A 26,625-nucleotide genomic window follows, 5' to 3' on the forward strand; every position below is an offset into this window, starting at 1 on the left:
CTTCTGTGCTGGTAGAAGTCTCTTCAGTCGGACTTGGGTACTGCACATGTAGCGGAGTTCAGTGCTTGGCTTCCCCCTCCGTGCGCCTCAGCTTGGGTAAGCAATTGCTTCGTATTTCTTAAGCAGAAGAAGGCTGCTTCTGAAGGTTTTAATCTGATGGCCACATTTGCAGGGGCTCTCTACCCCTATAGGAAGAGACGGGGGTATACGGTAGCCTGGTGGGTACACTTTTCCTCTTTGTGGTATAGTCGCCTCTGTTAAGATCCTCAGAGAGAAGAGGGGTCAGGTTTGCTGTTACTGAAAAGAGTAGATGATGAGGATGCTGATGATAAATAAGACTTTTGTTTATAAGTTGCCTGTGGTTTTAGGTAGAGCAGTGCCTAGCTGCCCTTGAACTCATGGTAGGACTTGTCCCTCACTGTTTCTCTTCTCCCAATCCTAGACAGACCAGGGTTTAACCTTAAGAAGTCAGAAACTTAATGCTCTCAAGAGCGCTAGGCTACTGTCTTTACTGGTCACGTCCTTTGCAAGGCACTGATCTCCTGAAAGCCTGATGTAGGGTGGGTTAGGTAACCTGGCCTGAGGAGGCAGCGGGAGCGATGACCTCCAACGTCCCCTTCGGGTAAAGGGCTGGCCAACATGATCAAGACTGTTTTATGGGGAGCCACGTAGCCTCCCAGTCCGATGGAAGAGAAACGGTCTTGGAAGGCAAAGTGAGGATGCGTTTCCAGAAGTTCATGCATGGATAACGATGCTGAAACACAACGAGAGCCCTAGAGCCCCCAGGTGTGCAGCCAGCGGTGCATTGAGGGGACTTAGCGTCACAGGGGGAGCGGGCGAGGGAAGGGAAGCCTGTGCGGGTGTCTGCTCAGTGGTTGGTTGTCCTTTAGAGGGGCAAATGCTTGTGCTCAGAGACAGCACCTCTCCCTTATTTTGCTTTGTGAAATTGAAATATCAGCGGGTCATTCTCACATCCTGTGTGGTTGTCTCATTGTCTTGAGTCCCTATTCTGAAGAGGTTTTTCTGTCATAATTGAGCCGAGGGGAACACTTCCCCTGCACTGTTCATAATGTGAGAGGCAGTCTGATGGTTAAAACCTGCCCTCCTCCCCAGCCCCGGCAGTGATGGAAGGTATCTGCCAGGAGTTACATTGTGAAAGCGCCGTGAGCTCGGGTCCAAATATTTGGCGAACCCATGAGATTTCCCACTGTGCAGAATTATCTCAAGAGCATCTGGTGAAGAGATGTCAGGATCTGAAGAGGCGGGGCAGAAGTTGAGAATTTAAATAGAGTCTTACTATCAAGGTGCTGAAGGGGCATCTGATGCTTTGGCTGGGTTTCTAAAGACCAAGATTCATTTTATGTATTTATTATATGTTTGTATATATAAGATTCTGATTTTCATTATTCAGATAGTAGAGCTTACAGTCTTGGGAGGTGAGGGTGGAGAGCAAGACTTTAATCAGACAAGCCCACAAATAAATAGATAATTAGAAATTGTGACAAGTGCCCCAAAGGAGAGAGAAATAGTGCTCTTAAAACGTGTCACTTGGTGGAGGACGCCTGGGTGGCTCTGTTGGTTGAGTGTCTGACTCTTGGTTTCGGCTCAGGTCATGATCTCACGGTTTGTGGGTTCAAGCCCCACATTGGGCTCTGCTTGGAATTCTGCTTCCCTCTCTCTCTGCCCCTCCCCTGCTTTCTCTCTCTCTAAATAAATAAATAAGTAAATAAACTTTAAAACAATAACAACAGCAGCAACAAAACAAAACACAAAACACGTGGCTGGTAAGCATGGCTCAGGAGAAATTTCCCTGGGGAAGTCATGTTAACTTGACATCTAAAAGCAGAGCAGGAGCTCACTGGGTGAAGTAGGCGGGAAGAGCACTTAGTCCAGGGAGCAGATTCGTCTTGTTTGGATAAATGAAGTTTGGAGAAGTTTTGCTCTAAAACATGGAATACTTTCACAAACACAAGGGGCAGTACGGGGCAGTGAGGGGACAGGTCCTGATCTGGAATGCCTGGGTTTGAATCCTGGCTCTGCAGTATTAGGCAAGTCACTTCACCAGTCTGTGCCTTAGCGTCCCAGTCTGTGGGACCTCAGAGGGTTGTTGCGGAGATTACATGGGTCAATGTGAAGAGCACTCGGGCAGTACCTGGCACATAACCCTCTCAGAACTATTGCATATATAACTACTGATTTCTGGTGTGGTCCTATATTAACTACGGGGGAGAGAAGGTTCGATCCTTTAGTGGTAAGGATGAGGCCCAGGAGAGTGAGTGATTTCCCAGAGATCAAAGGATTCGTTAATGGAAGGTCGGACCCAGGAAGAGAATTGTTTAGGAATTCAAATCCGTGCTTTTTCCATGAATTCATTGCTTCTCTCTTCATTCACAGGGAGTTCTAAAGGGGCATATGGGTACTTAGAACCAAAATGATATCTTGTATCCTTTTTAAAAAAACATATAATTTGTTGTCGAATTGGCTGACATACAGTTTGTAAAGTGTGCTCTTGGTTTTGGAGGTAGATTCCCATGATTCATCGCTTCCATACAACACCCAGTGCTCATCCCAGCAAGTGCTCTCCTCAGTGCCCATCACCCATTTCCCCCTCTCTGCCACCCCCCACATCCACCCTCAGTTTGTTCTCTGTATTTAGGAGTCACTTATGGTTTGCCTCCCTCTCTGTTGGTAACTATTTTTTCCTCCTTCCCTTCCCTAGTGGTCTTCTGTTACGTTTCTCAAGATCCACATATGAGTGAAAACATATTGATATCTTATATTCATTAGATTATTTGCACATTTCTTCAAATTTGTTTGAAACTGGTTGGGTGTGGCTCTGAGTGGCTAGAGTTTGGTGACGAGGTTCAGAGTCTCTTTCGGGATCACCGGTGTCCTCGGGATTGAATGGTCCAAGAGTTGTAGGATATCTAAGTTGGTTTCAATGTGATAGTCATTTTGGCAACTATTGGCACTTGCCCAGCTTATGCCGGATACTTTACTGGCACTGCGGCACAGGCCTGGAACACTTGTAAACAAGAACATGTGGTCCTTCTTGAGAAGATGGACTTACCGGGGTTTGGTGTTAGACCTGCGAATCAGCTGATCCTCTTCCAAGCAGAGGGTGCTCTGCCCCGGGGGAATGTACAAGGACTGTTAGCTGGACAGAGAGGGAACACAACCAACTCCCCGAAGAGGGATTCATCCAGAATGTTCAGGGATCTCAGATGTCCCAGATATGATGAATTACAATGATGCACGCTCTGAAGGAAGCCCTTTATCATGCTTACCCATGGATGTGTGGGGTGGGACGGGAGTCTTAGAGCCAGAAGACGACAGTGGCTATCTTGAGAGAGATCTGTGTTTTTACCAGAGGTGTCTGGGAGAAACTTAATATGACTTTTGGTATATCTGAGTCAGTGTAATTATTATCTACATTGTGATGGGATTCAAAAATTGAAACTTAAAAAAGTTTCCAGTTCATTCTGATTCATCATTTGCCATTCTTATAAAGGAAGGTGCTCAGAACCCAAACCCCTTCAAATTCTATTTCCTATCTGATTTTTAGGTTATGAAAAATAGGATCTTTTGTGGTAATGATTTCTACTTTTCGAAGCACCGTTACCTATGTCATCCTATTTTCGCATTGTTGTCCTGGTGTTATAGGCAAGGAGACTGAGGTTCAGCAAGGTCAACTGACTTCTCTGCCTAAGTGGGACGTAGGGTAAGACCTCCTTGAACAGTCTGACCCCGATTTTCCAGATGGAGGGTTTTGTTGTGTAGAATGCGGGTAAGGAATCTCGTAGGTAACCGTTTTTTACAAGTTAAAATGGCCACAGTATGTGGACTTCCCACCAGCGCTGGGTGGGGTACTGTGATGGTGTTACACCAAGAGACCTTTCCTTCTAGAAGGTTCTAGGTAGCGTTCTTCTAGCGAGAGGATGCTCGGGGGACAGGGATCATGGCTGAGACCAGACACAGTGGTTGGTAGGAACCCAGAACTGGTTGGATTGTAACTCCCTGGAGTCGGTGTTCTGTTTTATTAAGAAAATTGTGGGGCACAGTGAAAAAATGAATCATTTCCCAGGAGCCGGTAGACACAGTGGAATTAATACCACAGAGATAATATAGATGCTTAAAAAATACTTTCTTGCCCATGCACAGTCCGAGAGTCTCATTCTACGCCATCTGCCTTGCCTAAAAACGTGGGGGGCGGGGCGGGGTGAGGGAAGGGAAGGCAAAAAAAAGCTCACCATGTACATTTCAGGCATCTCCTTTGTGCCACAGAGCATGTAAGTGCCTTAACTGGGTTGAAAGTTTTCTCTTTATTTGTGTAGCTCCTTTCCTACACACCCTGAACATTCTCTATATGTTTAAAAGTAATAATTAAAAAACATTTTTATTGTTTATTTTATTTTTAAGAGGAGAGAGACAGAGCGCTAGCAGGGGAGGGGCAGAGAGAGAGGGAGACACAGAATCTGAAACAGGCACCAGCCTCCAAGCTGTCAGCACAGAGCCCGACGCGGGACTCGAACTCATGAGTTGTGAGATAGATGCTTAACCAATTGAGACCCCCAGGCGCCCCTAAAAGTGATCATTTTAATTTAGTTGGAGAGAGAGGCAAACACCTCACGCCGAGTCACCTGTAATCCTTTGTTTATGTGAAATCCTTAGGTTGTAGGATGGCGAAGGTTGTCATTTCAAGGACATCCTGAAATTGCTTTTTTCCTCTAGAAAAGCAACTTTCACAGAACCTTCCCTTCCAGCCAATCTAAAGCGGCCCCCAGGCGACTCTCCAAACACTGCTCTGTTTTGTTTCACGACGGCACTTTCCAGCATCTGCTATTTTCTTGTTCATTCATTTGTTTCTTTTTTCCCCCTCTCCATCTCCCCCCTCCCCACAACTTGCAGACTGCACGTGAGTGGGCACCTTGTCCTTGTTCAGGTCTGTAGCCTGGTGTCGCGGGCAGAGATTGGCCCACAGAGCCACTCACGGTGGGTTTGTTAAATTAACAAACTTCTCCTGACGCTATTTTTTTTTTTTCTTTTAAGATTGGGAAGTCAGAGAGCAGGCATGTTTTGCCCCCTGAAACTCCTCCTGATGCCAGTGTTCCTGGGTAAGTAGAAACCAAGGGACCGAGGAGGGGGTCTGAGTTCTTGTTAAGTCTCGTGCTTTTATGAAAGCCAACCTGATACATTTTCATTTCCCTTTGGTTTGCTGGAAAACAGAAACCCTAACCTGGAACTTCATAGTTTTGCTGAAACAGCTGCTTTAGAAGCTAGGTAGCAAACTCTTTCGTGGAAAGCTGAATTTTCCTCTGGTTTCTATTAGAAACAGAAGGCCTTCGGGTCCTTGATTGCGTGCTTTAGGACTTTCCTCTGCGATACGAAGAAAATTTCTCTCTGGCATTCCTGCACGTTAACTTGTGGCCTAAAAAACACAGCTCGTCTCGATCAGGAAATGAAATTACCAGCGAGAGTTGCAGAGTCCCTGTCGTGTGCTGCTGCTCTGGCTACCCAGGCTTCTTGCGGTTCCTCAAATGCACTGAGCTCTTTCACAGACTGGGGTAGTTTCTTTTGCCCAGAACACTTTTCTCTCCCCGGACCTTACCGTGCCTAAGGCTTCCTTATCCTTCGGGTTTCTCTTTGAGCTCCACTTCCTTCTGGAAACCTCCTCTGAACCTTCCCTACCCCCTCCAACCCCCCCTCCCTCCGCGCCCCCCCACACCTGCCATCAGGCCAGCTTGGAATCTCCAGTAACCTCTGTGCTCTGGGCAGCTGCTTATGTGGTTCAGCTCTTCTTTCTAAGTTGGCCGTCCTTTCTCCCAACCTTTTCTTTTCTTTTTAAGCTTACTTTTAATTATTTTTTTTGGGGGGGGGATGGGTAGGGGTAGGGAGAGAGAGGGAGACAGAATCCCAAGCAGGCTCTGCACTGTCCACACAGAGCCCGATACAGGACTCGAACTCATAAACCGTGAGATCACCACCTGGGCCAAAACCAGGGGTCGGACGCTTAATCGACTGAGCCACGCAGGCGTCCCTACTCCCTGCCATTTCTCTTTATCCCATGGAAGCAGCAAAGAGACTTTGGTGCTTTGCTCTCATAGTCTCTTAGTTTTGCTCTTTATGATTAGCTTTTAATTGTGCATGGTAACCTAAACACTGGCAGCAATGTGCACGAAAGTACTGCCTTTGCTCTAATTCCAGGAAACAGAGAATGTGTACCACTATGCAGACAGACAGACAGACACACACACACACCTGAAAATGGTATGTATTTAAGAGAATCTTTTCTCACAGAAGCAGGGTTGTCGTGTTCTGAGGGTATTTAGACATATCCTCAGAGGCAGAGGAGGCAGCGTGAAGATTTCGGCGCTTCCAGCTGGAGACTTAACAGGTCAGCCCTGTAAGCGGTGGCTTGGTGGCATCAGGGCGTTTTGTATTTCTTTGCAGAGAGGTGTTTTCTCTGTAGAAAGTCTCATTTTCTCCAGCCATTTCTCTACAAAGGTTACCCGCCAGGTCTCCGTTTCTCTTCGCTTTGGTGGCTGCCTCTGCTTTCTAGCTAACCTTCACTTAATTCTACACTCTTAATATTAAAAGACCTTAGCTTAATATTAAATGACATTAAAGGCGTAAGAGCACCTTTAAGCACGTGGGAAGTTGCTCAGTTCTTCCTTATGGGAAAATTCCAAATCGGTTTTGGAACTGATTTTGATTTCTTTCCAAACAATTTCCCTCGCAAGGGTTTAGAGTTCATGTTTTCTCTTCCGTCTTCCCTGCTGTGCGTGCCTGCTGTTGGGCAGGAAGTTAGCTGTCCTCTCTCAGGGCAACAGCTTGCATGAAAAGACTGGCACATTTTCTGTTTATTCCCATATGCGTTCTCTTGGCTCTTCCTCGATAGACACTGGCCAGCACCTAAAGGGGTCTTTCTCAATGTTCTCTCTGCACAGAGCACATCTTGTGAAAAGGGACATATCCGTGTAATGGTTTCCTTTTTTAATGAAAAGAGAGATGTCTTGAGCAAGATACAGATAGCGGGGTGGTGACAGCATAAACACCTAGAAGCTGAAAGGCCGGGGCTTGACGGCAAAGCAGGGGTGGGAAGTGGGGGAGAAGACAAACACAAAGAAAATCCAAGGGGAGAACAGTGCTCGTACTGGTCTAATTACAAGGACCTGCACGACAGCCAGGATCAGCCAGCGAAGTGAGAGAGAAGCTTTTGTAAGGGAGCTAAAGAGAAGGAGAAAAGGAAGCAAAAATACCTGTGAGTTGGCTTTTTAGAGAGAGAACCCATGGGAATCTAGGAGCAAGAGACAAGTCATTTCCTGTTTTGGGTGTCAGAATTCATGACCTGGAAGGAGAACGTCAGGGTCTCTCTGAAAGGGAACTCAGGGGCGCCTGGGGGGCTCAGTCAGTTAAAGCATCCGACTTTTGATTTCTGCTGAGGTCATGATCTCATGGTTCATGAGATCGAGCCCTGCACTGGGCTCTGCACTGGGCATGGAGCCCACTTGGGTTTCTCTCTCCCTCTCTCTCTGCTCCTTCCCTTCTCTCCCTCTCAAAATAAAGAAATAAACTTAAAAAGCAAAAGGAAGGAAAGGAGCTGGGAGAAAGGAATTCCAGAAACAGGGAAGGGACCAGTTAGGAGAAAAGGACCAATTAGCATTTTTGCAATATGAAGATTCTGGAACCCTTCCAGCTTGAGGCGTGTGTATACCTAGAGGGTATTTCTCTTACCCTTGGGAGTGCCTGACTGGTTTGAATGAGGGGCCTCTGAGTACTTTGTCTGTGTTGGGTCATCTGGGGAGGGATGACTTATAGTACTTGATGATTAATGCTGATTTTTGTGGTTGAGGGTATTTGTCTAAATGATGTCTCCTCTTACCTTTGACTTCTATAGATTATTCCCTGGGCCTGAATGACCTGATTGTTCCCTCCCTTGAGCTGACAGTCCATGTGGGTGATTCAGCCCTGCTGGGGTGTGTTTTCCAGAGCCCAGAAGAGAAACGTGTGGCCAAGGTAGACTGGATGTTCTCACCAGGAGAGCACGCCAAGGTAACAAGGGGTACATACAACTGTGTAGTAGAAGCCCTTGGCCAGTGGTGCCGGAACAGCATGGGGAGAGGGAGAACTGGGTCAGCAGGGGCCATGAGGTAGTGTTGTAAGAGTTTGGGTCTGAAGCTGGTCAGACTGGGCCCCTTCCTAGCCTGGCCCCTTGGCTGTGTAATCAGCTGGGCAAGTTACGCAACCTTGCTGAACTTCAGCTTCCTCATCTGTGAAGAAGAAGGTCATTGTCATAATGGTAATGCTTACCTTTTGGGTCATTGAGAAGTAATGGAAGACATGCACACAAAGCTCTTTTTGTTTCTTGATATTTGTCCTTTGTAGAGTAGTTTAGGCAGCTGGGAGGGCTGAGAAGAGTGAGAGCATTGGGCTAGACAGAAGAGGCATAAGAATGATGTCACAGTAATCTTTTTTCGGGGGGAAGAGGACCAGATTCTTTCAGCACTCCATGCCCCATTGATATGCCAGGGAATCATCTCTCTCTCCTTCATGGCTACTTCAAGTGTTGGGATTAGCAGATGAAGCATGGCTGGGGCGGGGGGAGGGGGTGGTGGGGAGGGGAGGCTTTCATGGGAGCTCTTTGGAGTGGGAAATGGTGCATACACCTTATCAGAGACTCTGTAGAGATGCTCATATCTCAGGATCATTTGTGAAATATATCCTAAGTAATGCGTTACTAACAGTAAGGTCCCGAAGCGTACAAATGAAGTACTCTTTTTTTTTTAAATTTTTTTAATGTTTTATTTATTTCCAGGCAAGAGAGAGAGACAGCGTGAGCAGGGAAGGGTCAGAGAGAGAGGGAGACACAGTCTCTGAAACAGGCTCCAGGCCCTGAGCTGGCAGTCAGCACAGAGCCCGACGAGGGGCTCGAACTCATGAACCATGAGATCATGACCTAAGCGAAAGTCGGACGCTTAACCGACTAAGCCACCCAGGCACCCCATAAATGAAATACTCTTTACGTAGCTCATAGGGTGTTATTTCTATGATACTTTTCTCGCTCAGATTTTTATTAGAATTTTTTATTATGAGAGGGATAGGCCAATGGTGTAAGGAGAAGTAAGAATGTCCCAAGTCCCTTCCCAGTCCGTGATGATGACTCCTTTGCAAGCTGTATGATATGCTGCCTGGAGGTGGGTGGGAAGTAGGGGGTGATGGCCAGCCCACTAGGGACTGTCGCCACCACCAGTCTGGGGGATTGCCTCAAGGTGTTGAATGCCATTGGATCCAGGGGCCGTAGCAGAAAACAGCATGGAGATGAGAGAAGGTGTTTTTTTTTTAAAAAATTTTTATTTATTTCTAGGAGAGAGAGAGAGAGAGACAGCGTGAGCAGGGGAGGGTCAGAGAGAGCGCGGGGCTCGAACCCACGAACCGCGAGATCATGACCTAAGCGAAAGTCGGACGCTTAACCGACTAAGCCACCCAGGCGCCCCAAGAGAAGGTTTTTAAAAGTTGTGAGTTTGAGTCCCCAGAGTGACCCTCAGAGTGGATGTTACATTTTATCTCAGACTGTAAGAAACGAGTATGTGTGGACCATAGTTCACCGTTGGTCCTTGTGTGAAATAAGGCACAGGGCCTTGTTCATGTTAGAGTGTTACCCGGCACATTATTATTATAAACTGGATACCAAGCACCTTTGAATCACAAGGATGACGACAATGACGATGATGATGGTGATGGTGATGATGACGGTGGTGGTGGTGGTGATGCCGCTGTCTCCACAGAGCAGGGTCTTTTGGATCCAGACTCCTAGGTCTGGTGCCGGAGACTTTAGCTTTTTCCCCAACGTTGTGTTGCTCTCCAGGATGATTACGTGCTGTACTATTACGCCAACCTCAGCGTGCCTGTGGGGCGCTTCCAGAACCGTGTGCGCTTGGTGGGAGACCTCTCGTGCAATGACGGCTCTCTCCTGCTCCAAAATGTGGAAGAAGCTGACCAGGGAACCTATACTTGTGAGATCCGGTTTGAAATGGAGAGCCTGGTGTTCAAGAAAGAGGTGGTGCTGCATGTTCTACCAGAGGAAACCAAAGGTACATGAGTGCTTACTTAGAGAAGGGCGAAGGGGCAAGAGATTTGATGTGCAAAGAGGGAAGAGACTGACTTTGCTGAACAAGTGCCCACCTTTGGTCTAGGTACTTACCACACAGTGAATCCGCAATAACTGGTGTTCTTTAAAGAAAAATCATGAGAGTGAATATTTTATTATTACCTTAAATGTGTTCCACCATGATGAAAATGCTGTGTAGGCAGTATTGGTCTTTTCATTTTACAGATGAAGTAACTTGAGGCTCAGAGAGGCTTAGGTGCGACTTGCCTAAGGGCGCATGTTTATTAAATGGTGTATCTAGTACTTGAACCCTGGAGCCTCTGACATCAAAGTCCCTATTCCTTTTACTCTGTCCTGGTACTTCCCATCAGTAATCCTCCGTGACGCCATGTCCCTATTTTGTGGGTTGCTCTGGTAAGTGTTCTGGGGGACGGAAAAGAAATGAGAGGGTCTGTCTATCTTCTTTGGACTTTGTCTTTCCATTTGTAAATGGAGGGCATGGCTTCAGTAGATTGGTGGTTTTCACACTGTGCTGTGTAGAACCTGAAAAGTCCAAGGAACCTGGGAGCCTGTACAAAGGGTGCGAGCAGGGCAGGGGGTTAATAGAGGGTCCGGTCAGGTAGGACCTCGGGCTTCCCTTCAAGTGCAACCAAAGTCCTTGATCTTTCTCCTGTTTTGTTCATTGGGCTGCCAGATAAGATTTTGTTTGAAGGAAGAATCCTGCTGCCTTAGAAAAAAACAAATCTTAAAAACCCTAGAATTAGATATATTCTTTCAAAGTGTATGTTGAAGGAACAGTCTATGGTCTCAGGAAAGCTTGCTGGAATCTGGACCTCCTCGCCTCTATGGTGGTCAGGTCCACTGTGTGCCTCTGTGGTGGTGTCCATCACACCTGCCCAGTGAAATCTTCCCTGTTCGCCCAGGTCTGTATTCTTGGTCCTCTGACCAGCCCTGGACACCGTGCCTGGCAGAGTAAGCTCTGGATAAACATTTGCCAAGTGGATAAAATTCTTGAATTGGCATCCCTCACTTGGAATCCGGTTTCTAAAAAGTGGAGTTGTGGAAGGAATTGTAGAAGGTAGCCTCTGGCCTCTCTCCTAAATTTCCCTCCTTTTTTCCTTTTTCTTTTTTGTTTTAAAGTTAATTTACTTATTCTGAGAGAGAGGAGGGGGAGAGAAAATCCCAAGCGAACAGCGCAGAGCCTGTTAGATGTGGGGCTCGATCTCACAAACAATGAGACCATGACCTGAGCTGAAAGCAAGAGTCAGACGCTTAACTGACTGAGCCACCCAGGTGCACCCCCCCTACTTTCTTCCAGCCGACATTTGCCTTTTGATTTCAAAACTGTAGTTCTCCAGAAAGGAAATAAACCAGCTATTTCCCCAAGGATCGTCATTGGGCTACTCCTTGCTGCTTTGTCCTCTGATGCCAGCCCCAAATGCTTGTCCATACAAATACGATCTACGAAATAGGAGCCTTTTCCCTCTTTGAAGAGACTCAGAGGGCATGACCCAAAAGGAGCCAGTTTCAGAATTGGACAATCCATGGAAACAGGCTAGAACAATTTTAGGGTTTGTCAGATATTTCCCCTCTAGCCAGGGGAGCCACCTGTATTTATTTTTCCCTTGTGGCCGGAAAGGGAGTAGAGCCAAGTCCTAAAAATTTGCCTGGTGGCCACTGGAAAGTTGTCCAACTTGCTTGATAGAGGTTGTCTTCCCCTCATGAAGCCATCTATACTTTTCTCTATGTTTACTCCTTGGTTTATAATTTTTCTATGATCCGACTCCTTCATTTCCTTTTTCCTCATAGTTCTTTTTTTTTTTAATTTTTTTAATGTTTTATTTATTTCTAGAAGAGAGAGAGAGAGACAGCATGAGCAGGGGAGGGCCAGAGAGAGAGGGAGTCACAGACTGAAACAGGCTCCAGGCTCTGAGCTGGCAGTCAGCACAGAGCCTGACACGGGGCTTGAACCCACGAACTGCGAGATCATGACCTAAGCGAAAGTCGGACGCTTAACCGACTAAGCCACCCAGGCGCCCCTTTCCTCATAGTTCTTATTTTAAATATCATAGAGAAGGGGCGCCTGGGTGGCTCAGTCGGTTGAGTGTCAGACTTCAGCTCAGGTCATGATCTCATGGTGTGAGTTTGAGCTCCACATCAGATTCCTCGCGACAGTACGGAGCCTGCTTGTGATCTCTTTCTCTCTCTCTCTCAGAATAAATAAACAAGCTTAAAAAAATAGAGTTCAGCTCTTAATGTGCTGTTGGACTTAGGGGGACTTTCCCTACCCGTATTCTTTGGAGTGAATTTTTATTACTTTCAAAATGATGCCTGCCGTGGAGTTTCAAGTTCATAATATTTTCTTTCTTTAAAAAAATTTTTTTAAATGTTTTATTTATTTCTGAGAGAGAGGGAGGGGGGGAGAGAGAGAGAGAGAGAGAGAGAGAGAGAGAGAGAGGCAGTGTGAGCAGGGGAGGGTCAGAGATAGAGGGAAACAAAGAATCCGAAGCAGGCTCCAGGGTCTGAGCTAACTGTCAGCACAGAGCCTGACACAAGGCTCGAACCCATGAACCGTGAGATCTTGACCTGAGACGAACTCAGACCCTTAACCGACTGAGCCACCCAGGCGCCCTTCAAGTTCATAATATTTTCTTTTGCTTTCCTCCTATTGTGCATCTCTCCTGCTGAGTAGGAAGTTCATGTTCTCTCAGAAACAATTTGGATGAAAAGGTCGGCTTATGCACTGTGCTTGCTCCTTCATGAGCATTGCTTATTGCTCTTTGGAAGAAATTCTGTCCAGTTAAGACCTAGGCTTGTGTCTTCCTAAACACCTTCCTGCCTTTCATTTCTTGACTGGCTTTGTGGTTGATTTGTGTAGCACATTATTGAAACACCAGAAACATTTTGCTAATTTTTCTTTTTATTGTCAGAGGCCCTTGAAATGATTTATGCACTAAACATATGATGGGGTCAGTTGCTTCTACAAAAAAAGCAGAAGGAGAAGTCTAGGAGTTGGGAAGCCAGAAGCAGGGGAAGGGGGGAATCTCTCTGGGGAGTGAGGGCAGGGAACAAAACAGAAAGATGAGCCAAGAGAAAAGCTGTCTATTGTTTGGCCTAATTAGCAAGCAGTCCTGTGACCTGTCCCGTAGCCAGAACTGTCCTAAGCAAGTCCTAAGACATCTTGTAAAATAAATTGAAGAAAGTCACCCGTGATTCAGCTTTTCAGCTCAAAGAGCCAGTGGGTTACACAGAGGCAGGAGAATTCTGTGACTCTCCACTTCCTGTTTATGTTCAGCAGATGTGGGCTTCTAAGTTGGTGAACGGAAAGAAGGGGGCTTCAAAAAAAAAAAAGAAAGAAAGAAAGAGAGGGCTTCAAGATTTTCTGTGCTTTCTGTAGTATAAACTTGAAGTGGAGTTGGGACTCGAGAGAAATTCTGGAAAAGGGGAAGGAGCTGGGAATGAAAGGGAATCTGAACACGTTTACTGTGGTGTGAAGACCCCCTCAGAGTTGCCGTGTGTGGGTGGCCGTGGGTATTCTCTCAGCCGTGGGCTGTGCTGTGAGTAAGGGGCTTATGAGTACTCCGTCCACATGGGACCATCTGGCCCATCTGCGGAGCGAATGTGTGCGGTATTTGGGGGTGACATTGATATTATGGGGCTGACGATCTTTTGGCTCACCATGACCTCTTTCTAGAAGCTCTTTGACTTCTGTAGATTATACCTTGGGTTTGACTTGAGTTACCATTTTATCTCCAGAGCTCATGGCCCACGTGGGTGACTCGACTCAGCTGGGGTGTGTTCTCCAGAGCACAGGAGAGAAACGCATGACCAAGGTGGACTGGACGTTCTCAAGGGAGCACGCCAAGGTAAAAGGGGAGGAACTGCTGTGTGGTAGTCAAAGCCCCTGCCTGATGGTGTCAGGACAGTGTGGCAAGGGGGGGAATTGGGGCAACAGGTGCCGTGTGGCAAGGGGTGGGCTTCGGAGCTTGTTAGAGCTGAGCCTCCAGCTCAGCCACAGGGCTGTGGGCAACTTTAGCTTCCTGCTGGGAACCATCCTCTAATGCAGATGAGGAAGAGGAGGAGTATGATATTCCTGCGGCTTAGCTCTTAGGGCTGTCAAAGCACATGTATTAGGTCATCCGTGCAAAGCATTTGTACGTGACTTGGCCACTGCATTTTGATTTCCTTCCTCCTTTCCCTTCTCTTTGTAGAGTCCATGGGAGAATAAGGGGGGGGAGTGACTTTTGTGTCCTTGTCTCTAAGCTCTGGGAGGGGCATAAGAATCATCACATTATTTTTATTTCGGTTACTTTTGTAAGTTTTCTTCTGTGCCCCACTTACAGGATGGAGGGAATTTTCTTTGCCTTTATGGGTTCTTCAGGTGTTGGCATTAGTAGGTCCCGGGGGCCAACATGTGCAGTGGTTCATGGGAACTTGCCGGCAAGCAGCAGGTTAGTTCACGAGACTGGAGATGTCGTTCGTGCCTGCTGCTGCGCACGTGGGGCGAGGTGTGCTTTTGGGACATCCCAGGTGGGGTGTTAATAAAAATTAGGGTGCAAAGTTTAGAAAAGGTTTATCTTTTCTAAATTAGGACATATTCCCAGTCATCTCTATTAAGAAGCCGTTAGTACTCACTCACTTGGTTTCTGTATGCCATGTGAGTGGGCCTGGAAGTGTGGCATCACGGTGGCCTAGGGGGAATAACACGCAGTCCCAGGTTTACCTCTGAGAACTTGTCACGCGTCTAGATGTCAACTGCTAAGGGAGTCACAACAAAACAGGTTAAGAGTGAACCTCTTGAGCTGTGAATTCAAAACACGAGAGATAAGAGTTTAGAGACCAGGTTTTGCATTCACGTGTGTATCTGTATACCCATTTCCTTTTCTTAAAGGTTTAAACATTTGGAGGGGGGCTTATTTGTTTATTTGTGAGAGACAGAGAGAGGGTGAGTAGAGGAGGGGTAGAGAGAGAAGAGAGAGAGAGAATCCTAAGCAGGCTCAGCACAGTGCCCGATGTGGGGCTCAAACCCACGAAACCATGAGATCATGACCTGAGCCAAAACCGAGAGTCAGACGCTCAACTGACTGAGCCACCCAGGTGCCCAAAAGCTTTAAAAAATGGTAATACTTACTTGCCTTTATAAAAAATTCCAACACTTACTCATTGAACAGGTGTTTTAAGCACCTATGTGGCTAACACTCAGAGCTCCTGCCCTGATGGGATACTTACGATCAAGATTGAGGGAGATGCACAGTAAAATATTGAGGAAACTAATACATACTATGTCAGGTATTAGTAAGAGAGATGAAGAACAAGAAAGCAGGCATTTGTGGTTCTTATTTTATAGAGGTGGTCAGAAGAGGCCTCACTGAAAAGATGACATTTGAGCAGAGTTTTGAAGTGAGGGAGCAAACCATGTATATTTTGGGAGGGAAGGATGTCCCAGGCATAGAGAGCAGAAAGTGCAAAGGCCCTGAGGCCAGTACTCAAGGAGAGCAAAGAGGCCAGTGTGACTGGAGTGAAGTGATGAAGTGACCCAGGGAAGCGAGGGAAGAAAAAGTAGAAGATGACATCGGAGAGGAAAATGGAGTGGGGCAGATCATGGAGGGCCTTGTACTTTTAGCAGAAATGGGGGGTTGGGCATTGGATGTTGAGCAGAGGAGTAACGTGATTTACCTTCTATTTCTAAGGGCTCATCTGCTGAGAATAGACTAGTTGGGAGAAAGCAGGGAGACGAGTAAGGAAGCTCCTTGCGGGAATTCAGGTGAGGGAAGGGGTAGCTTGGACCAGAATGGTAAGCATGGAGGAGGTGAAAAGTGGCTAGATTTGAGACGTATCTTAAAGGTAGAGGTGACAGAGGTTGCTGAGGGATTTTCAATGTGGGTTTAAGAAAGCGAGGGGTTTAATAGGAGGACCTCAAGCTTTTTCGCCTGAGCATCTGGAAGAAGACATTGCCTTTACCGAAATGGGATGGACCGGAAGGAACTGCTTTGGGGGAAGACTTCGGAGTTTCGTTTTAGATGTGTTTCAGTGCCTACTGGAAACGCAACCAAAATGCCATAGGAAGTAAAGGTGCGCCTTCACTTCCTTTTCCTGGAGAAGTAGAGGAAGGGAAGGTCTCTCCTTCCACTTTCCTCATCCCTCTCTGCTCATGGGAGCTAGTTCATGGTTCGGTTCATACTTCACTGCCCACACAGACAGGGCCCTGGGAGTCCTGGGAGCCCCCCACTCCACCTTGCCCATGCCCCGCCTTCCTTGCTCCTTGCAAACTCATAGTTTGCCTTTCCCTTCCAGGAGGAGGTTCTGTTGCATTATTCCTCCAAACTCAGCGTACCTGTGCGCTCCCCCCGGAGCCGCGTCACCCTGGTGGGGGACGTTGCCCGCAACGATGCGTCTATCGTGCTCCACGGAGTGAGGGAGTCTGACAGAGGAAGTTACACCTGCAGCATACACCTGGGGGACCTGACCTTCAAGAAAACCACTGTGCTGCACGTGATCCTGAAAGAGCCCCGAAGTATCTGACGTTTGGCCGGGGAGGGCGGAGGGGGCCTCATAGCGGGTAGGCATGGCCGGGACTAGAGTGAGGCCGGAGAGGCATTTAGGGGGCAGAATTTCAGGGGGGCATCTGTCTCTCACAAATACTTGCACCCTAGACTTCAGTAGCCTTGAGAGTGACATTTGGAGCCCTAGGCCCCTTGCTTGCCTCGAGCGCTCGAGTTCTGGCCTTGCGGGTACCTAAGGTCTAAGGAGCTGGTGTTTGGTGGACACCAGCCTTCTGCCTGAACTCACTCACTGCCAGTGTGATACACTGATTTAGAGGGACAGGAGCTCCGAGACGGATTGTAGTTGATGTCCCAAGTCAGTTTTTCCTTGGATGCTGTGGGCTCCGTAGTGGACGGGAAAATGACCCGGTGAGGGGGTGAGAGACAGCACGGAACAGAGAGAAAACAGGAAGAGACTGGAGCCCAAAATAGAGGTGTTTTCTGAATTCTGGCCAGCCCTGTACATTAAAGCCAGTGGTATGCAGGAGAATAAAGACTCTTTTGTGTGGACCGACAGAGGTCGATCAGTGAGGGGTTAATGTTAAACCGGCACATGGTTAGCAGTCAGGATGTGGCCTGTGGACATTGCCTTTTTGCTAGAGCCTTCGCTGGGGGTTGGCTGTGGTTTGTTGGGGCGGGGACATGGGTGAGGTTGGAATGCACCTCAGTGCCTCTGACCAGAGATTTGAGTCGACAGAAGCACCTCCTTGTAACAGCAAAGGGTCCCAGCCGGAGAGCGAAGCAGGATACGTGGGTTTCTTCACCTCCTCGCAAATATGAAGTCTTATTTTCCGCTTCCCAGAGAAAATACACGCCAGTAGCGGGAGCTCACTCAACCTCCAAGCCCTTCCCCAGCCACGGGCTTGCCTCCATCTGCCTTCCCCCTTACCTCTGTCCGCCCCTCCCCCTCCCCTGGCTCCCCGCCCCCGCATCCCGAGCTTAACTGAACCTCTGTGCTCAGGTGGCATCTTCTCCCGCTCAGGAACCTCGTACTTTCTACCGGCTTCTGCTCCCCAGCCTATAAATACACTCAGCTCTTCCTCCCACCTTCTGCCCTCATCTACTTTAGCAATCATCCTGTCTTTTTTTTTTTTTTTTTCTCCTTAAAACAGATACAGTACACATACCATACAACTCACCCATTGAAAGCATACGACTCGGTGGTTCTTAGAATATTCAGAGTTGTGCAACCGTCACTGCAATCAGTCATGTATTTCCTTCTTGACTTAGCCTGGTAGCTTGCTCAGTGGCCGAATGTGGGGTCTCTGGTCTCAGCTCCATTAATTCCTTAGCACAACACATCCCGGCTTCGGCTTCTGCCTCTGCTCTGGCTCGCACCCCAGTGGTGATCTAGCCGCCCATCCTCAGCAGCCTTTACCCGAGTAGGAGTGGACGCTGTGTCCTCTCTCTGTTCAGTATAGTTTATGTTGGGTTCCCTTCTGCCCTTCCTCCCTCCTTCCCTCCTTTGTCCCCCCTTCTTCCCTTCCTCCCTCCTCCTTCTTCCTTCCTTCCTTCCTCCCTTCCTTCTCTCCTTCCTTCCTTCACATCCAAATTCTAGCCAGATGGTCCACAAGTTCTTCAAATGCAACATATCCAAACCTGCCCCTGCTCACATCTCCCCAGCCCCTCTCTTCTGCCTCAGTTAACGCCGTTGCCACCTGCAGTTACCTAGCCGGATGCCTGGGCTTGTACCTGACCCTTCCCTTTCCCGTGACCTCCAATCTAACAGGTCAACAAGTTCTGTCGTGTCTGCTACTGATTTTGAGTCTGCCTTCTTCCCAGCGCTGCACCTGCTCTGGCTGTCTTCCTCTCTGGCTTGGCCTGTGAGCCTCTAGTGAGTGTCTGCTCTCATCCTCGGGCCCAGCTCTCATTCTTCCTGCGGCTCTCGGCACCATCCTGTAAGCCACAGAGCTCCACATTCTGTCTGGTGCTAATAATCTTCCAGTGGTTTCTCCATTGTCTACCAAAAAAAAGCCAGACTCTTGGCTGGGCTCATCAAGGCCCTTCATGACTGAGACTCTGTTATCTATCCGGCCGAATTCTCTACTGTGCCCACAAATGCAGCCTTGAACCAGACCCACGGAACTATTTCTAGTTTCTGAGCGTACCATTCTGTCGGCCCTCCAGACTCTGTGCGTAATGTGCACCACCATCCTTTCCCATATTGTCTGCCCAACAAACTTGGTGTTTCCTTAAAAGTTTTAAACTTGAAAACTTTTGCTGAGAAATCCTTATCTGCCTCCCGTAGAACTGGGTACCCTGTTTCCTCTGTGCCCTTCCGTGCCCCATGTGGCACCTTCCATCATGGCACCTAGGGCAGTCGGTGGTTCTCTGTTGATGTGTTTGTCTCTCTCCCTGAGATTAGGGACCACGCGTTGTCTTTGTGGCTTCTGTGCCTGGTGATATCCGGCCCCCAGGAGGTGTTTCTGTATGTATTCAGAGGGAAATGAGGAAATGGATGAAGGGTACCATATGGTTAGAAGTGGAGGGACTTACTCGAGATTCTGACTGTGAGGCTGGGTATTATAGCATCTATCCTTCCGAAACCAACCACTTTCTCATAGAAAGATCTACAGCCTCTAAAACATCTGTTATTTTATTTTAAGATAGATTTTTAATGTAAAAGGAAACTCTGCTGTAGGTAAGGTGCTAGTCTCTTCTCCCACCCGCCTTGATCTATACTGTAGGGGTGAGCAAGGGAGCCAGGCTTGGTTTTCCACCTAATGGGGACAGCTGGAATCCTAGGGTTTCAACATGGGGTGGAGTCTGGCTTTCTCCTCCAGCTCCCTAACTTGGCTGTTGCTACTTGGTAGAGAACTTGTGGGACCCTCAGCTCTTTTCCTGAAATATTGAGACGCTCTCGTTGCTCTTCTCCTTTCCCAAGCACTGGTGACCCCAGCAGCCCTCAGACCTGAGCTCCTGGGTGGGAATCAGCTGGTGATCATCGTGGGGATTGTCTGCGGCACGATCCTCCTGCTTCCTGTCCTGATATTGATCATGAAGAAAACCCACAGGAATAAGAGGTAAAGGGCTGGGCTGGGACGCTGATGGTGCCTCTAACCTGGAGTGGAAGCATGATAGGGCCATTTTCACACAAGGGGGTTACTTTAAATCAGAATCATCTGTGGTTGTCAAATTAGATCTCGTCTAGATGGGGACCCCACCCCCCTGTTCACTGCGCTCCAGAAAGGCCTCACACATCCCTACGCCCTCTTCACTCACTTTGGCATTTCACAAAGATTATCAGCTCTTTCATAAATGGCGGCCTAAGGAGAGCATTATTGAGTATAAATCTTTTGCAAGAGCTGTAATTGTGCCATTCGGTGCCTGAGAGGAATGGTGTTTGGATTATCCGCAACATACACTTCACACAGAAGCTCAGTTCTTGGTGCTCTGACGTGGCAGCCGTGTTTCAGTGGCCACTGGCAGGCCCGTGGCCCTCCATTTAGCCAAGTGTTGATGACGAAATCTGTCGCTAGGGCAAGTTGGCTCTCTTGTTGAAATGCTGCCAGTGGGCAAAAGCCCCCATTCAGACTAAGGAGTGCTGGCTTCCGGGTCTCCTCTCCCCATAAAACACACCTTCCACACAAAGTGCTTGTGCCTTCTGGGTTTACACCTCCGCTCCCCAGGGCCTCTCTGACTCGGTTTGAACTTGGTCGGCCGCTCCGAGGGTGTTTGCTCTGGTCATGCACGTGGCACTGAGCCAAGAGTTAGACAACCACATCAACTCGCCTGTCCACTCTGAGCCTCCGTTTCCCACAAAATGAGATCAGTACTTCCGCGTCTACTAGCTTACCTTAAGGACATAATCAGACTGCTATGCTGAGATTTGTAAACACAGTTGCTATAGCAGCGGTGATAACGGAACACGGAAATCATCCTCAGTGACTGTCAGAAAGGTAATGATTCACAGTATAGGTGTTCCATTCGGTGACACATGACACAATCCCAAATGTAACAACATGGAAAAATGTCCTGGGAGCAGGATTACAGAATATATGATATGATCTCATTTTTATAGAAAAGAAAATTATATACAATAAATATATTTGTGAGAGTGCGCTTAGGCCTGTATTCAGAGAGTTTGGAAGAATAATCCCCAAGTATTAGTAGTGCTATTTGGGAGAAAAGAGAAGCTGGGTCCCATGAAGGGTAGGAGATTTACTGGAACTTCAATTTCCAACTCTTTAGGTTTCTTTTATTTATTTATTTTTTTTTAATTTTTTTTTAATGTTTTTTTAGGTTTCTTTTATTTTTAAAAATGTTTTGTTTATTTACTTTGAGAGAGAGCGTACTTGTGTGTGTGTGTGGGGGGGGTGAGGAGCAGAGAGAGAGAGCGAGAAAGAGAGAGAGAGAGAGAGAGAGAGAGAGAGAGAGAATCCCAAGCAGGCTTTGTGCTGTTAGCACCCAGCCTGACTCAGGGCTCGAACTCATGAACCCTGAGATCATGACCTGAGCCAAAATCAAGAGACGGATGTTCAGCCGACTGAGCCACCCAGGCACCCCTCTCTGTTTCTTTATTATTTGACTTATTTTACAATGAGAACACACAGCTTTATGATCGGATAAGAGGAGAGAAATACCTTCTCCACATAAAGACAAAAAACACCTGGTTTCTAGCTTCAACCCTGATTTTTTTTTTTTAGCTCTTCCCTAGGCCAGAGCAGAGAAAAAGGAAGTGTATTCAGTGGCAGATGCAGAGGGCAGATGGTCAAGAGATCAAAGGCCAAGGGCTGGGAAGGGGCCAGAGCTGGCAGCTCAGGGAGCCCGTGGCTCTGATTCTGCTCGGCCTCCTCCCCTGGGTGGCCAAGAACCCTTGTAACTGGGTGTCGCTGAGCTTCTGTCGCCCCCTGCTGGTTCAGCTACGTTTCCCTAGTCCTCGGTTAGGATACACTCTCCTCCCGCCGCCCTCACTGTTAGTTCACTTGAAAGTGTGTGGGCAGAAAGATGTTAGACAACAGCGAAGTCAAAGCTGTTGTTCAGCCCAGACTGTCTCCAGAATCCCTTGCTGCTCTCCATCAGGGAGACGCTCTCCTCAGGTTTCAATGCGAGCTGGGTGGTGCTGGCGGTGGACCTTCCTCCCCTGTGGCCCCCCCCCCGCCCCCTTCACAAAGCTCTGTGGGGTCTCCTGTGCTGCCCAGGTAACTGCCCTGACTTTCATGCCTTGCAGCTCAGGAGCACCCACAACCCTGGTAAAAAGCCTGGAGAACATTCAGAAGCCTGATCCAGAGGTAAGGGAAGGACTCTGTGGTTCTGCTGCGGGTGGGGTGCGGGGTGGGGTGAACTGGGCTCCAGCCTGGAGGGGGTGTCGTCAGTTCCTCTGTGAACCGTCTCACTCAGTGTCGTGTCTCAGCACGCCGGCCAGCGCTGGGCACGGGGCAGGGGCTCAGGAAGTCTTCATTACACGAGTGAGAGTCCCCAAGGTGGCAGTGTGGTGGGGCTGTGGGGCCCCCTGGTAGAGCTGGAGAAAGGAGCACTGGACTTAGAGCCAGAAAATCCCCATTCAAGCCACACTTCTCTCACCAGTGAGATGAGGATGAGGACAAACATATCTGTCCCGTTGTAAATTCAGATAACCTGATGATCTGCAAGAGCTTCTTAATCTATGGCAGCCGTGAGGGAGAATTGTGGTGCTTTCAGGAGTTAGGTGAAGGACTCAACAGTTCAGATGAAATATTCGGGGGCCTTCAGTAGAAGGATCAAGAAGAAGCTCTTCCATATTAGTTTTTTTTTTTTTTTTTAATTTTTTTTATGTTTTATTTATTTCTAGGAGAGAGAGAGAGAGACAGCATGAGCAGGGGAGGGTCAGAGAGAGAGGGAGTCACAGACTGAAACAGGCTCCAGGCTCAGAGCTGGCAGTCAGCACAGAGCCCGACGCGGGGCTCGAACCCACGAACCGTGAGATCATGACTTAAGCGAAAGTCGGACGCTTAACCGACTAAGCCACCCAGGCGCCCCTCTTCCATATTAGTTTGTAATGGAGCTAAAAATAATCGCTATTAGAGACTGAGAAATGAATTCATTTCCTTGAATTTCCCTTCCTTTCCTTTTTTCCTTCCTCCCTCTCTCCCTTCCCCCTCCCTCCATCCCTCCCTCCCTTCTCCCTCCCTCCCTTCTCTCTCTCCCTTCCCATCCCTTCCTCCCTTCCCCCTCCCTCCCTTCTCCCTCCCTTTAAAAACTCTTCTTCGAATATTTACTTTTCCATCTTTTGTCCTGTTTATGACCCAAGAGTAGGATTTTGTCACAACAGGAGCCTCCAGAAGCCCAAGAACTTGTCACTGGATGAGATCGCCTGCCTAGATAGTGACAGGAAAAGTACAGCTGGCAGACCTCACAGATGTGAGGTTCAGGGAGGGCTGTCCCTGCCGCATCCGCCCTGTCAAAGCGATGACCCCAGTTAGCTGCTGCTCAATGCCATTCTGCCATGCCTCTAGTTAGAAGGAAATAAGCACATAGTACAAATAATCTGGCAAGATAAGAATTTCCTGCTGTTCCCTAAATGGCCATCCAAAGATGTTTCTCTTTTGAAGCAAAGAATGTGGTTCTTAAGATAGCGCTCTTTGCTGACTAGCCAGTTTTCTTAATTTTCGGGAAGACTGGGGACTGAATTACCATTATCGATGATAATTTTCTAGCTCTCAATAACCGTCTGGTGTTGCTGCCCTGTGAATAGTAGTAGAAGGCCTTTTTCTCTGGCATGTAACATTTGCTGATTTTTAGGAACATTTATACCATTTCCTCCCCCTCTAGAAACATGTTTACTCCTCAGTAACCACACGTGAGCTGATTGAGGAAGAAGACTCAAGTGGAAGAGCAGAGGCCACCTACATGACCATGGTGAGAGTGGTCCGGGCAGTGGAGAAGGAGCTGGCGAGCATATGGCAGACTCCTAGGTGGTGGGCATGGCTAGGTCACCTGGGGACGTCAATCTGATGAGGGCAGAGATTTTTCTAAGTAGTAGGGACGTCTCAGATGCTGAAGCCCTGCTGGGCAGAAGAGTAACACCAGTCTTGCCCTCATGGCCAGTCTCCAGTAGTAAGGGTCCTTGGGGCCAACGGTGATGGATCTTAGTGGCGAGAAGAGGCACCTTTGTCAGAGATGAGCGAATGCCCTCCCTGCCTCTTAGAGGTTCAACACACCCTAATAAGGTGGGTACTGTAGCTCCTCAGACAAACGTTGTGTTGCAATCTTCCCTCCTATCCCAGAGTCCCTTCCAATTCTTCCATTTTTATCCTTTAACTTTTTATTTTTAAAAAATCTTTAAAAGTTTATTTATTTTGATGGTGTAGTAGAGAGAGAGAGAGAGAGAACAAGTAGGGGAGGAGTGCAGAGAGGAGACTCGGGGCTCGAACTCACGAACCGTGAGATCATGACCTGTGCCAAGATCAAGAGTCTTACATTTTAAACTCTTACATTTTTAAATTCCATGACTCACGATGTTCAGACATCCTCTGATCACCAGGAAGGCCGTGTGCTGCATTCCGTATAATACTATGGAGTCGGATTCCTTCTTTCCCCTCCCTCCACTCCCCAAGGAAGTACAGCACGTAGAAAAGGCACCTGGTGTGCAGTGAGTAGGAGTAAGGACAGGCGGGGTGAGCCGGCGACGGGCACGGTGCTATTTGCAGGCTAACTGTAGGCGCACCAGCCATGAGAGGAGCAGTGTTTTGCTGGGCCCCAGAAGCCGGCCTCTGCTGTTTGGGGAGTGATGGTCTGTGATTGTCCCCGTCACTGAGAACTCATGACTCCCGGATGACGGCAGCAGAGAAAGACCCTGCCAAGGAAGTGCGAGATCAGGGCCCTGGCCCGGTTCCGCCGAGAGAAACAGGAGCTCGGCTCTGAAGTTGCGTGTAGCCATGTTTACCCCTCTGTCCTTCTCTTGCTACTGCCGTGTGATGCTGCCGTCCCTGCCAGGCCTTGTCCGGCCTCTTAGAGACCTGCCGATGACAGCCATGTGGTCGCTGCTGCTGAGCGTGTCATCACCTGGACGACACTATTTGCAGGAACTCGGGTCTACCTTCCCCGTGTTCAGTGTAGGCACCTGGATTGAAACTGGAAGATGCACTTCCATCCTCTTGAAACAGAACCAAATCAAGCAAGTGGGCTGAGAGGCCAAAGCCACAGAACTCAAAGGCCTTTAGGGGCTGGCCAAATTATCTTATCAAAAATAATTTTTTTAACGTTCATTTATTTTTGAGAGAGAGACAGAGAGACAGAGTGCAAGGAGGGGAGGGGCAGAGAGAGAGGAGACACAGAATCTGAAGCAGGCTCCAGGCTCTGAGCTGTCAGCACAGAGCCTGATGCGGGGCTCAAACCCACAAACCATGAGATAATGATCTGAGCTGAAGTCGGACGCTTTATCGACTGAGCCACCTAGGCGCCCCTGGTCAAGTTATTTTATAATTTTTTAAAAATTATTTTTATTTTTTTTAATGTTTTTAAAAATTTATTTCTGAGAGAGAGAGAGAGAGAGAGTGTGAGCAGGGGAGGGTCAGAGAGAGAGAGGGAGACACAGAATTCAAAGCAGGCTCCAGGCTCTTAGCTGTCAGTATAGAGCCTGATGCGGGGCTCAAACCCACAAACTGTGAGATCATGACCTCAGCCGAAGTTGGATGCTTAACCGACTGAGCCACCCAGGTGCCCCAAGTTATTTTAAAGACCGTGTGCCAAATTAGTAAGCCTCTGGATGGATTTTGGCCCGCAGGCCATTTGTTTGAGACCACAGGTATAGATGTGATAGCAATAAGCCTGTGATTTTTGATGTTGTTGTTGAATCGATCACATTTATTTCAGTGAAGAGAGCACCATGCTGTGTCCCCTTTCCGAGGCTGTATGGCACAGTGATTGACATCACGAGCTTTGAAGCCGGACAGACCCGAGTCCAAATCCTGGCTCTGTGCTTTAGAAGCTAGATGGTTCTGGGCAGGTAACTTAGCCTCTCTGAGCCTCCGTTTCCTCATCCTTAAAATGAGAAGAAGACTACGTCCCTCCCAGGTGGTGAGGATCTAAAGAGTCAGTGCTTGTGAAATTCAGAACTGGGCCAGATTGACGGAAGGAGTTCAAAAATGGTAACTATTAGGATCAAAATACTTACATGTGGGCTCTGTGTCTTGCCTCTCCACCCCCCCCCCCCCCCCCCCCCCCCCCCCCCCCCCCCCCCCCCCCCCCCCCCCCACAGCACCCAGTGTGGCCTTCTCTGAGGTCAGCCCCGAATAGCCCGCCTGGAGAAAAGTCCGCTGGGGGAATTCCAACACCAAAGTCAGCCTTTTGAGAAGAAAGGAGATCTCCTTTTGTCCTTCGCAGGGGCAGAGACTCTCCCTCTGTGTGTCCTGAGTCACTGTCCTGGTCTTTCCGGACCCCTGTCCCCAACCCAGTTGGTTTCCTGCCTCATTGATCAAAAGGCTGAAGAAGGAGGGTTCAGAACCTGGCAGAAAGACCGGACAGCTCAGGAGGAACAGGCCCCGATGGCGAGAAGCATGGAGGCGGTCCTTCCGGAGCGGGACCCTGGCTCTGGGGACCCCGACCGGGCGTCTGCAACGGCCTCACCCATTCCAGTGGGTCCTCCACTTGGATGCTGGTCTTCGTGGATGGGTTACTGGGAAGAATCACAGAAATAAAACCCAACCCAAATGGCTCATTTGACAAATTACCCCTAAATAAACGTGGCTTGTGGAAATCATCCTGTTTGTACCCCCCCCCCCACCACCGCCCTTCCGGTTGAGGGGGATGTGGAGTCTTTGGTGAGGAATTTATAGTCAGGAGTCCATCAAACTGAAGTGACTGCAGGAGAGCCATTCTGTGACTCAACACGGTGTGGGCCAGTTCGGGCCCTGGGACAGCGTGGGGCTGAGTGGGTTGGAGCGGGGTGTGGATACAGCTCAAGGATCTAACCCTGCACTTGCTGGCCTGGGTGCTACCAGAATGGCTGGCGGCTCTCTCCTGGGCCTCACCAGAGGCCTGCTTCATGGAGTTTGG

At 48.4% G+C, this 26,625-nt stretch overlaps 1 protein-coding gene across 2 annotated transcripts; it reads left to right on the top strand.

Annotated features, from left to right (window-relative positions):
* Positions 1-26,329, top strand: JAML (junction adhesion molecule like). 2 transcript variants are annotated; one of them, XM_039229391.1, is made up of 10 exons: positions 1-96; positions 5,050-5,114; positions 7,898-8,052; positions 9,866-10,091; positions 13,865-13,974; positions 16,403-16,622; positions 19,535-19,673; positions 21,821-21,881; positions 23,401-23,487; positions 25,444-25,755. In XM_039229391.1, the coding sequence occupies exons 2-10, from the start codon at positions 5,072-5,074 to the stop codon at positions 25,444-25,446; spliced, it is 1,044 nt and encodes a 347-aa protein (XP_039085322.1). In that variant the 5' UTR covers positions 1-96; positions 5,050-5,071; the 3' UTR covers positions 25,447-25,755. The 2 variants fall into 2 exon arrangements, with proteins under 2 accessions (XP_039085322.1, XP_039085321.1); XM_039229390.1 differs by lacking the exon at positions 25,444-25,755 and adding an exon at positions 25,829-26,329 and having other exon boundaries at positions 3-96.
* The last annotated feature ends 296 nt before the right edge of the window (positions 26,330-26,625 follow it).

This window comes from Hyaena hyaena, unplaced genomic scaffold (assembly GCF_003009895.1).
Source record: "Hyaena hyaena isolate Hyena2069 unplaced genomic scaffold, ASM300989v1 scaffold_37, whole genome shotgun sequence".
In the NCBI taxonomy this organism is placed as follows: Eukaryota; Metazoa; Chordata; class Mammalia; order Carnivora; family Hyaenidae; genus Hyaena; species Hyaena hyaena.